This window comes from Haemorhous mexicanus, chromosome 12, assembly GCF_027477595.1.
Source record: "Haemorhous mexicanus isolate bHaeMex1 chromosome 12, bHaeMex1.pri, whole genome shotgun sequence".
Lineage (NCBI taxonomy): Eukaryota > Metazoa > Chordata > Aves > Passeriformes > Fringillidae > Haemorhous > Haemorhous mexicanus.
This window is the reverse complement of record NC_082352.1, coordinates 10,973,394-10,985,249: the sequence shown is the minus strand read 5'-3', so window position 1 is coordinate 10,985,249 and position 11,856 is coordinate 10,973,394. Positions and strand designations below refer to the sequence as shown.

Genomic DNA, 11,856 nt, shown 5'->3' with positions numbered 1-11,856 from the left:
TGAGAGTCTAATGAGTCCTTCAAATGGCTGATTTGCACTCAGTGGACAACTAGACAATAAGCAGTATGAATTATTGGAAATCAATACTTTGCTATGGAATTTCATTATGCTCCAATGCCTTCAGTTCATAGTATTTTATATTTTGATGGATTATCTGAAGCAAATGATAATCTAAGACACAGGGATTGATAAAACTCCCTTGTACAGTTTTAAATGGTGCTTTCGACTTATTTTTGTGAAGTAGGAATATTGATCTATTTTCATGTGCAATCTTAGTCTGTTTTAGAGTGGTAGATAAAACCAGTAATTTTAAATAAAATGTCCTGCAGATTTTCTTTTTTTTTGTATTTACTGGTTGGTTCCTAATCCATCATCTTTTGATGTTTTAGGAGACACAGAAAAGGGTCAAGCAAATCGAACCACTAAGAACAAGGACGCCCATGTCTGTGGCAGGTGCTGTGCTGAGTTCTTTGAATTATCAGATCTCCTGCAACACAAGAAGAATTGTACTAAAAATCAATTAGTTTTAATTGTGAATGAAAATCCAGCTTCTCCTTCTGAAACCTTCCCTCCTAGTTCCCCTTCTGATAATCCTGATGAACAGATGAATGACACAGTTAATAACACAGATCAAGTAGACTGCAGTGACCTTTCAGAGCATAACAAACTTGACAGGGAAGAATCCATGGATGTGGAGGCTTCCAACATTAACAATAGCAGTAGCAGTTCCAAGAGTGTCAACAATAGTATTACAAGCAGTAACAGCTCCACAATGGGTACCTCAGCTGTAACAACCTCTCTACCTCACATAGGGGATCTGACAACACTAGGCAACTTTTCAGTGATAAATAGTAACGTAATAATTGAAAACCTGCAGAGTACTAAAGTGGCAGTAGCACAGTTCTCACAGGAGGCAAGATGTAACGGGGCATCGAGCACTAAACTCGCTGTCCCTGCCCTGATGGAGCAACTGTTGGCATTGCAGCAGCAGCAGATCCATCAGTTGCAACTGATTGAACAAATTCGTCACCAAATATTATTGTTGGCTACCCAAAATACAGACATGCCAACATCTTCTAGCCCTTCTCAAGGTACTTTACGAACATCTGCCAACCCCTTGTCCACATTAAGTTCCCATTTATCCCAGCAGCTGGCTGCAGCAGCTGGATTAGCACAAAGCCTTGCTAGTCAATCTGCCAGCATCAGTGGTGTGAAACAGCTACCCCCTATACAGCTACCTCAGAGCAACCCTGGCAACACTCTAATTCCATCCAATAGTGGCTCTTCTCCAAATATTAACATACTGGCAGCAGCAGTTACAACACCGTCCTCAGAAAAAGTGGCTTCAACTCTTGGTGGCTCACAGCTCACCAACCCACCAGTATCAGCATCATCTTCACCAGCTTTTGCAATAAGCAGTTTATTAAGTCCTGCATCTAATCCACTTCTACCTCAGCCCACCCCTAGTAACTCTGTTTTCTCCAGTCCCTTGTCCAATATTGGAACACCTGCAGAGGATTTAAACTCCTTGACTGCCTTGGCACAGCAAAGAAAAAGCAAGCCACCAAATGTAACTGCATTTGAAGCAAAAAGTAATTCAGATGAGGCATTCTTTAAGCATAAATGCAGGTTCTGTGCTAAAGTGTTTGGGAGTGACAGTGCCTTGCAGATTCACTTGCGTTCTCACACTGGCGAGAGGCCATTTAAATGCAACATATGTGGAAACAGGTTCTCCACGAAGGGAAACTTAAAAGTCCACTTTCAGCGTCACAAAGAAAAATACCCTCATATTCAAATGAATCCGTACCCAGTGCCAGAGCATTTGGACAATATTCCTACAAGCACGGGTATTCCTTATGGGATGTCTATACCACCAGAGAAACCTGTCACGAGCTGGCTGGACAGCAAGCCAGTCCTCTCCACCCTAACAACTTCTGTTGGCCTGCCACTCCCACCAACAATTCCGAGCTTGACCCCATTCATCAAAACTGAGGAGCCTCAGCCGATTCCCATTAGCCATCCTTCTACTAGCCCTCCCTGCTCTGTCAAGAGTGACTCGGGAACAGCTGATCCCGCATCAAAAATTTCCAACGGACTCTCTGATGAGGTAGAGGCTGGTGCGTTGCCTACCTCAAATGGCAAAACAGAAGAAAACCCTCAAAACTCAAGCACCGTCACCAACATGAGCAGCTCCGTGAGCTCCCCGGCAGCAGACTCGGGCTCCAGCGGTGTCGCCACTTTTACAAATCCACTGATGCCTCTCATGTCAGAGCAATTTAAGGCAAAGTTTCCATTTGGAGGACTATTGGATTCAACGCCAGCATCTGAAACATCAAAATTGCAGCAGCTTGTAGAAAACATTGACAAAAAGGCAACTGATCCTAACGAGTGCATCATTTGCCATCGAGTTCTCAGTTGCCAGAGCGCACTGAAAATGCATTATCGCACCCATACTGGAGAGAGGCCATTCAAATGTAAAATCTGTGGTCGTGCTTTCACTACTAAGGGCAACTTAAAGACTCACTACAGTGTCCACCGTGCCATGCCCCCGCTGAGAGTGCAACATTCTTGCCCAATCTGCCAGAAAAAATTCACCAACGCCGTTGTGCTACAGCAGCATATCCGAATGCACATGGGAGGGCAGATCCCAAACACCCCGGTGACAGAAAACTATCCTGAGTCAATGGAATCAGATACGGGATCTTTTGATGATAAGAATTTTGATGATATAGACAACTTCTCAGATGAGAATATGGAAGACTGTCCTGACAGCAGCGTGCCAGATACACCTAAATCTGTGGATGCATCACAAGACAGCTTGTCTTCTTCCCCTCTGCCCCTGGAAATGTCAAGTATTGCTGCTCTGGAAAATCAGATGAAGATGATCAATGCTGGCCTTGCTGAACAACTTCAGGCAAGCCTGAAGTCAGTAGAAAATGGGTCAGTGGAAGGGGACGTTTTAACTAACGATTCGTCGTCTGTCGGTGGTGATATGGAAAGCCAAAGTGCTGGAAGCCCTGCTGTCTCAGAGTCTACCTCTTCCATGCAGGCCTTGTCCCCATCCAACAGCACTAATGATTACCACAAGTCACCAAGTATTGAAGAGAAACCATTAAGAGCTTTACCAAGTGAGTTTGCCAACGGTTTGTCTCCAACCCCTGCTAACAGCGGTGCTTTGGACTTGACGTCTAGCAACACTGATAAAATGATTAAAGAAGAGTCCCTGAGTATGCTCTTTCCTTTCAGAGATAGAGGTAAATTTAAAAACACTGCATGTGACATTTGTGGCAAAACATTTGCTTGTCAGAGTGCCTTGGACATTCATTACAGAAGTCATACCAAAGAGAGACCATTTATTTGCACAGTTTGCAATCGTGGCTTTTCCACAAAGGGTAATTTGAAGCAGCATATGTTGACACATCAAATGCGAGATCTACCATCACAGCTTTTTGAGCCCAACTCCAGCATCGGCCCCAATCAGAACTCTTCGGTGATGCCCGCTAACACCCTGTCGTCGCTCATAAAGACCGAGGTTAACGGCTTCGTGCATGGCTCTCCTCAGGACAGCAAAGAAGCATCCTCTGGTCTAGTTGCTTCGGGGCCACTGTCCTCTGCCACATCCCCTGTGCTGCTCCCTGCTCTCCCCAGAAGAACTCCAAAACAGCACTACTGCAACACATGTGGGAAAACGTTTTCTTCTTCCAGTGCTCTGCAGATCCACGAAAGGACGCACACTGGTGAGAAACCTTTTGCCTGCACTATATGTGGAAGAGCATTCACAACAAAAGGCAATCTGAAGGTACTTTTTTCCTCTTGCTGTCCTTTGGTTTCATTTTCTCTTTGCTGGGGTTTTTGATTTTTGGCACATATTAATGTTGCAGCAGTGGTACCTTGGGTGTTCGTGCTGTGACAGTGTGTTTAGTCAACTCTAGTAGACTAGATGGCCTCTTGTTGAGTGCTCGTGCTGGCAGCAAGTCTGAGGCATGAGCTGTTTTGATTTAATTAAAATTCATCTACCAGCAAGGTCTGTCTATGCAAAGTGTGAAACAGAACAGCCAAACGATGGTAAGGAGCATTAATTAACAGAGAAATGCATTTTGTAACTCACATACCTCTTCAGAAGTGAAAGGCTCTTGAATGTGATGCTTTTCATAACTATCATGCAAGATGAGTGTTTAAAAAAACTATTAACATAATTCTGGAAATAATGGGCATTACTTTAATTGATTATATAACTAACATTTCCTACTGATATGTGTTTGAAAAAAGCAAATATACTCAAGTTTTAGAACACCAGTTGAGCACTTTACTGTGTACATTTTTCTGTTGACAGAGTATTTCTCTAGAGGTTGCTGCCAGTAATGTGAGATGAATAATTACTTTCAGGCCATTCTGTCTATACACGAGGCCCTCCGATGAGCAATCAGTAAAGGATACTTTCTGCCTGTCTGAAAAGGACATTTATAGGGTAAAGGGTGTCAAATACAATACTCACCATTGCAATGAAAGTGGACATAGCAATTCTAGCCCTGAAAGCAACAATTGACAGAATAATGCAAAGTCATTATAAACTAAATACATGTAATAAAAAAAAAGAGTAAGAAGCAATGCATTGTTCAGCAGGAGAACAAGTTATTCTGGGTATTGGTGATGGGCTAACCTAGAAGTAGTTGTATTATTCCAGAGCCTTGTGTCCTCTATCTTTAATGCCATTCATTGTGTAACAAGACTGGACATGTTCATGGACTCCTGCCTTCTCTCTGATCAAAATAAGTTTGAAATTCCTGTCAACCTCCTTTTTTTTTTTTTTTTTTTTTGTTTGTTTGTTTCTTCCTTTCTTTCATTCCAGGTTCACATGGGCACTCACATGTGGAACAGTACTCCTGCAAGACGAGGCAGACGACTTTCTGTAGATGGCCCCATGACATTCCTAGGAGGCAATCCTGTAAAGTTCCCAGAAATGTTTCAGAAGGATTTGGCTGCACGGTCAGGGAATGGAGACCCATCCAGCTTCTGGAACCAGTATGCAGCTGCACTCTCCAATGGCTTGGCCATGAAGACCAACGAGATCTCGGTCATCCAGAATGGGGGCATCCCTCCAGCACCGGGCGGCCTGGGCAACGGTGGCAGCTCTCCCATCAGTGGCTTGACAGGAAGCCTGGAGAAGCTCCAGAATTCAGAACCCAACGCACCTCTAGCTGGTCTGGAGAAAATGGCAAGCAATGAAAATGGGACTAACTTTCGTTTCACACGTTTCGTGGAGGACAACAAAGAAATTGTAACAAATTAGGAAAAAGAACTCAGTAAATAACATTCCTGCAAATAGTGCAACCTAGGGTTGCTTTTTTCAAGCTGCAGGCTACAACGTTACAAAGACTTTGTTTTGTACCATGTTCTACTTCTAGAGTTCTAAGAGAGCTTATTTATTAGTGATATAACCTTGCTTTGCGAACAAATGCAAGCATTAACTTTGGTCTCCCGTATTTTGAACTAAATACTAATCGACTAGAGTGCTGTAAACTTGCTGTAACATTTATGGCAGTTGCAAGTCTGTTCTGCTAGGTGATCTTATTCTGGCATTAACTTATTTTCTATATCCACTTTAACACAAACTCTGGTATTGATGCGATGCCTCAGTGATGCATTAGATCTCTAATAAAAATCTGTATATAAATGTACACTTTGATCCTGCTGGAAACTTTATCAGCAAACACATTGTCTAATTTTTCCAGACAGAATTAAGAAAAAGACTGAGAGAATATAGACTGAACAGTGTGGGTCCTTTACACAGCTCAGTTTTTGATTTTTATTATAAAATTAAAACTGCTTTAATTTTTGTAGGTTTAACATTTTCTGTTTTGAACTGTTATTTGTATTGTGCTTTTTACTTGAGTCGTCTTAAATGTTAATACATTTCTGTACAGTAATAAGCACGCGGATTATTAGAGAAGATACTGAAGTGTTGTTTTGGTAGTTGAAACTGAGACGTAACATTTTGCCTTGTAGGTATATTCATTATAGAAAATGTGCTGGACTTTCACAATGCTGCTAAGTATGGCATCTTGAACAACTTCCGTGGACAACTGTAGATGCTCCTGTATATACAATAAGACATCACTTTCATTAAAATGTACATACGTTCCTTACGAGACCAAGCCCTACTCCTTGACCAAGGGAACAAGTATAGTGTTTGTTTATTTTGTATTAGGCATTGGGGGGGACAGGGGGAACCTTGGACTGTTACATGCACTTTCTCGGAAAGTTGAAAGGAAAAGAGGTCCAGTTTCTTTAACATTTAATACTTACTAACAGCAGAGATACTGTAATTTTACTCGAGTAATCAAATACATTTTTGCAACAGATAAAAAATTCGCTGTCTCCGTGTTTTTAAAGTGTACTTGTATTTAGTAATCACTTTGTATTATTTAGCCTTTCCCTTGGTTAACATGAACTGTCCAGGTTGTATGTGCGTGTTTATATCTGTAAGTATGGGTATACATATATGTATTGCATATTAATTGCTAGTATATTTTTCATACCCCCAATAGTGAGAAATCTCTCCTTAACTATTCAACTCCTCCTTCTCATAAAATTGTAGATATTTTGGCATTTTAAATTTGTTTATTAAAAAAAAAATGCTGCTAGCAAAGACCTTATTGAGCCTAGGTAAGTTTCCTTTGAAGGAAATAATTTATTACGTTTAAGGCTTGATTTGGTTCAAATGCTTTATATTTGATATTAATTTTATTTTATGAGATTGTATGTTTGTGGCATGCTTACGCTGCTATACCTGTGTTAAGATGTCCACTTGCAAGCCTCCATATACTATGTGGGGTTTATAACATGATTGTAAAAAGACATACCAAACAAAACCTAATTGCTTTGGCCTTGCACATGATTTGGCTTCCCTTAAAAACCTGCCATGATCATTAACCTCAATGGGAGTTTATCAAACATAATTCAGTCCAATATTTTCACCCAGCAGAGTTTCATCTCTTTAAATTACAATTTATGAAAAATAAATCGGATTGGCTGCCTTCAAATTATGCCTTCAAAACCACCAAGAGGCATAGCCAATTTTGTGTCCATGTGACTATTTTTTTTTTTTTAACAATTCAAAAATTCAGGTGTTTTGTGTACAGGATTATTTTTCAGGATCACTGTGGGGGGAGTTACTCACCATTTTAAACAAGAAGTGATCACTTAGCTCTTCCCATAGCCTGAGCTGCAAATTGGGCACTAGAGAGGATTTACAACTGAAGAGCTGGGGTGAGAAATATTTTTCTTGAGGACTTTTCCCCTTCCTATGATTATGAATCCTGCATATTAACGCTGTAGTCTGGATACCTCTTGGACTTCATGTCTTTAGGACTTTTCCTGTTCGAATGTGATGATTCACCTGGTACATGATATGCATTTTTGTTAACATGTGAGTTGTACGCTAGAGCCAGCTGGCTCGTCAATGTGAATATTTAAGAAATTTGAGTCACCTTTTGGTCTCAGAAAAAGGTAAATTAAAAGGATTTTGATGATTTTATCAATGAAATACTAACTAATTCTCCTTTTAAACTGAGTCGAGATTTGTGCAACAGAAAAGTTGTCAGGGAAGGGTTAGCAGCCCCCAGCGCTCCGGGAGGGTTTCCTCTCCGCGGCTTGAGTTTCACGAGCGCCTTTAACTTCAGCCCTCAGAGCCTCTTCCCACGGGGAAGCGGAGTCTTCAGGTTCCGAGGGAAGCCGCGCCCGGGGCAGGCGGACCCCGCACTCGCCAACCTTCCCGGGCACCGGACGCTCCTGCCGGTGGGTAACGTACGTGCTTGGCATCACTCGGGGGCTAAAAAACAAACAAACAAAAATACCAGGAAAAAAAAACCAAAAAAGGAGCGATTTTCTTTCTCGTACCTTGGAGCCTTCCCCCGGCCTTTTCCGTGAGGGGACCCAGCGCGCACAGCGCACGCCGGGCTCGCCTGAGGGGCTGCTGGCACCAAGGAGGGGCCGCTGCCCGAGGGGATGCGCTGCGCCGGGGGTGACAGGCCCTTTTGTCCCCCTGCCCTTCCGAAGCGTTTCCCTGCGGTGCAGGCAGCTGCGGCTCCCCGGGACAGCCTTCCGGCCCGTGAGCCCGGCCGGGCGGGGTTCCCGGTGAGCCGGGGCGCTGTCCCGCCGTGCTCTGCTTCGCTCCGCGCTGCCCTCGCTGCCGTCGGCGGAGGTGGGAGCTGGCGGGAGGAGCGGCCCGTGCCTCCGTCACTCTGTTCCGGGCCGAGGGAGAGTGCCCGGGCTGTGCCGGGCCGAGCCATGGGTGTCTGGGCTGTGCCGGCCTGAGGGAGAGTGCCCGGGCTGTGCCGGGCCGAGCCATGGGTGCCTGGGCTGTGCCGGGCCGAGCCATGGGTGCCTGGGCTGTGCCGGCCTGAGGGATGGGTGCCTGGGCTGTGCCGGGCCGAGCCGTGGATGCCCGGGCTGAGGGATGGGTGCCTGGGCTGTGCCGGGCCGAGCCGTGGATGCCCGGGCTGAGGGATGGGTGCCCGGGCTGTGCCGGCCTGAGGGAGAGTGCCTGGGCTGTGCCGGGCCGAGCCGTGGATGCCCGGGCTGAGGGATGGGTGCCCGGGCTGTGCCGCCCGCTGCGGGGAAGGTGTCGGGCCGTTGTCCCCGAGCTGCTCAGGAGCCTTCCGTTCCCGTTCTCCTGCCAGCCTCGACCGGGGCTGGGGCCAGCCCGCTGCAGCGGCCGGGAGCATCGTGCCGGTGCCCGCAGGGTGCGGGGCCAGAGGCGGCTCGGGGCTCCCCGCCCCGTCAGGCGGAGCGCCCGGCTGGCCTCCTGCGAGGGGAAGGGAGGGGGGAATAACTTGCTCTGGAAACGCGGAATTTTAAATTTCCCGTTACTCGACACAAGACCGTGGGGACCGGGGGAAGTTACCTCTCCCCAGAGCTGTCCTGGCAAGCGCACAAAGGTGCCCGCATCGCCTCGCAGCTGGGAGCCGCGCTACCTCGCTGCAATTACCCAGCGCAGCGTTTCTTATTCACAGACACTGAATTAATCCTTATTCAAGAGCAGAATTTTTTTCTTTACGGTTTTGTTTTCGCGGCCTCATTTTTCTCATTAGCAACAAAGTTTTCTTTCCCCCCGCCCCCCTCGTCTCGCCCATCACAATTTTATCATCCGCTAAAATAAAGCACAGTGGGGTGGGTTGGTATTCTCCTTTTCTTTCTCTTAAGCGCCAGCGATCGTTCAACGCAATCATTTAATCATCCCGAGTAATTTTCTTCAGCCAGGAACAGACGTGATTTATTTAAAAATCGGGCTAACGGCGTGCGAAACTTGCCGGCTTGGGCAGAGCCCGCGGCGGAGCGGCAGGACCGCGCTGGCCGGGCACGGCCCCTCCCGCCGGGCAGCGCTGCCAGCGCCCGCCCGCGCCCTCCGGGCTGCCCGAGCGGGGCCAGGGCGCGGTGCCGGCGGCGGAGCAGCCTTCGCGGGCTTCACCTCCGCGGGCACCCCGGGCACATGTAACGGGGGAAACGGAGGGAAGGGCTGGCCAAAAGGACCCGCGATACCGGCGGAGCGGAGAGACAATCGGGGCAGGACATGGGGAGGGCAGGAATGAGGTTTCCGTATGGGCCAGGCAGGCGGGAGAAGGGAGAGGAAGCACCAAATTGCCCGGTTTATTTCGTGTGCTGATGACGACCAAATCCTAAACCCTTTTCTCAGGGAAAAAGTCTGTTGAATTTCAATGTTTCTTCCTAGGCTGGGCTTTGGTTTGAGACTTAGGGACAGGTTGCCAGCCCTCCCAATTGCAGCAGGCAACAAATGCCTCGGTTTCTTACTGCTTTGTGGAGAATATTTGCTGGCCATCAAAATGCAAGAGTTGCTGCTTGTTTTGGCCATTTATTTGGGTGTGCTTCCTGCTTTGGAAAGTCCTGAAATCACAATTTACCTGGCTGTATCTTTGCAGGAGGCCAGTTTTACTTGGCAGCAGAAGGTGTGACTTTGTAGCATGACAGTTCATTTTTGCTGTCTCCTTGCCAGCGTTCCATAGCTCTGCAGGTTTGTTTCTCTGTCAGTGTTCAGTAGTTCTCCAAGTTTGTTCCTCTTTGGTTGGAGTTTGTCTAGTTTTTTAACCAATTAAAATCACTTTTTAAAATTTGTTTTCCTTCTCTTATGCATATGAGTTGACAGAACTTGAAATAATGTTTTGCAAATAAGTAGGTACAGTTATCTATACAAGCTGGAAGCAATATGTCTCTTAACTGCCAAGCTGAAATATGACTCAAAGATTTCACCTACAACACGGGCTGTAATATAAATATGTATCTCTATACAAAATATTGAGGAGTAGAGGCTTGGAAATACAAATCTTAATAGGAAAGAGCAGGAATAATTGGAGAGTATGGAGCTTCAGCTGAGAACAGAGTTACTGACAGCTGTGTTTATGATTTTCTAATTTGATATTTCTGGGTTTTACATCCAGGTTACAGTTAATATTGGAATGGTTACCCTGAGCAAGTCCCTGTGTCACTTTGACAGTGGCCTAGGAGATGCCTGGAAGATGGTGAGTGCATTGTGGTTCCTTCCTGGGAATATCTTGTTCCGGGGACATGGGATACTAGGATGCCCTGAACCACATCCAGTGACTGAAATACTTTACAGGTGTAGGAATGATAGTGATTAAAATGACATTTCTGGCTTAAATCATATTATTGTTTTGTCCTACCACAAATCTCTTCGGTTTTATCTTCTGTTTTAATGTAGACATGTATTTTTGAATCCACAAACTAAATTTCTTAAGAGGCAAATTTTCTCAATGATTTGGGAAGGAGACCAAAAAAAGAGTGAAAAAAGGAGAGCAGGAAAGAGGAATTTTCTTCAAGTCTGTCTAACACTGCAGGAGCTGGGGAGGAACATGCCCGTGAGGGTTGCAGTCATTCTGTGCAATGCTCTGTGTGGTAAGTGAGGTCAGTACACCTGTGAGAGCACCCTCTGGAGAGCTGCAAAGTAAGAAAGTGATGCCATCCCTCTTTTATAGTAGTTAATTAGTTAACCCAAGCTGTAAGCTCTTCTGAACTTTCTGAAGTTACTGTCACTTCTGGAAGGAACTTTAAAGTCAGGTTAGACGGGCACCAAAAACATGTGCATGCCCATGTTATACCTGGTCACCTCTGCTGATAGGGAAGATTCTCTCTGGAAAGATCAGCCCTGAAACTTCTGGTGTCATTTCTTTTCAAAAGTAAGAAGTCTCTCCATGTTAGCAGACATTCACATCATCTGTACAGACAGATCTCTTGGCCAGCACAGTGCTGAAGTGCAAAGGTCTATTTTCATTATTTAAAGTTCTTAAAAATGCAGCATCACAGTGTCAGGTGGGTGTAGCAGAAGCCCTGAAGCACCTGGCATCAGGTGGTGCAACATGAGAACTATTTAGAATTGAATATGGAAAGCAAAAAATGGAGTGGTCTGGCACACCATGATGGATTTAACCCTGCTCATCACTACTTTCTTTTTCCTCATCTTTTTTATTAAAAATTCTTCCAAAGTGAAGACAGTGAGACTAATTGGATGAATGATGTTAAGAATTTTTTCAAAGCACTGTTTGTTTTGAAAATAAGCTTTTCCTAGCAGTGAATAATTCTGAGTTGCTTTACTTTCATCAGGATTTTAAAATGTCAGTTAATACATAGTGAAGACAACATTTGTTTCATATGCACAATAACTAAGTGGATAATCGTGTTTGGTACTAAATGTGCATTCATATGAACCCTGTCTTCCTGGTGGTTAGAGGATTCATAGAAAGAAATTATGTAGAGATGGACAGAACAGATTTTTTTGTTATTATGTGTCTATTTATTTGAGTAAGAGCTCTGACACAAGGTACT

The 11,856-nt window shown here is 45.0% G+C and overlaps 1 protein-coding gene across 2 annotated transcripts in view; it reads left to right on the top strand.

Moving 5' to 3' along the window:
- Nucleotides 1-6,147, top strand: part of SALL1 (spalt like transcription factor 1) — a 14,576-nt gene extending 8,429 nt beyond the window's left edge. For both annotated transcript variants that reach the window (XM_059857095.1, XM_059857096.1), the window contains 2 exons: nt 390-3,799; nt 4,850-6,147. In XM_059857095.1, coding sequence (XP_059713078.1) covers nt 390-3,799; nt 4,850-5,290 — 3,851 coding nt within the window. In that variant the 3' untranslated portion in view covers nt 5,291-6,147. The remainder of the gene's footprint in view (nt 1-389; nt 3,800-4,849) is intronic.
- The last annotated feature ends 5,709 nt before the right edge of the window (nt 6,148-11,856 follow it).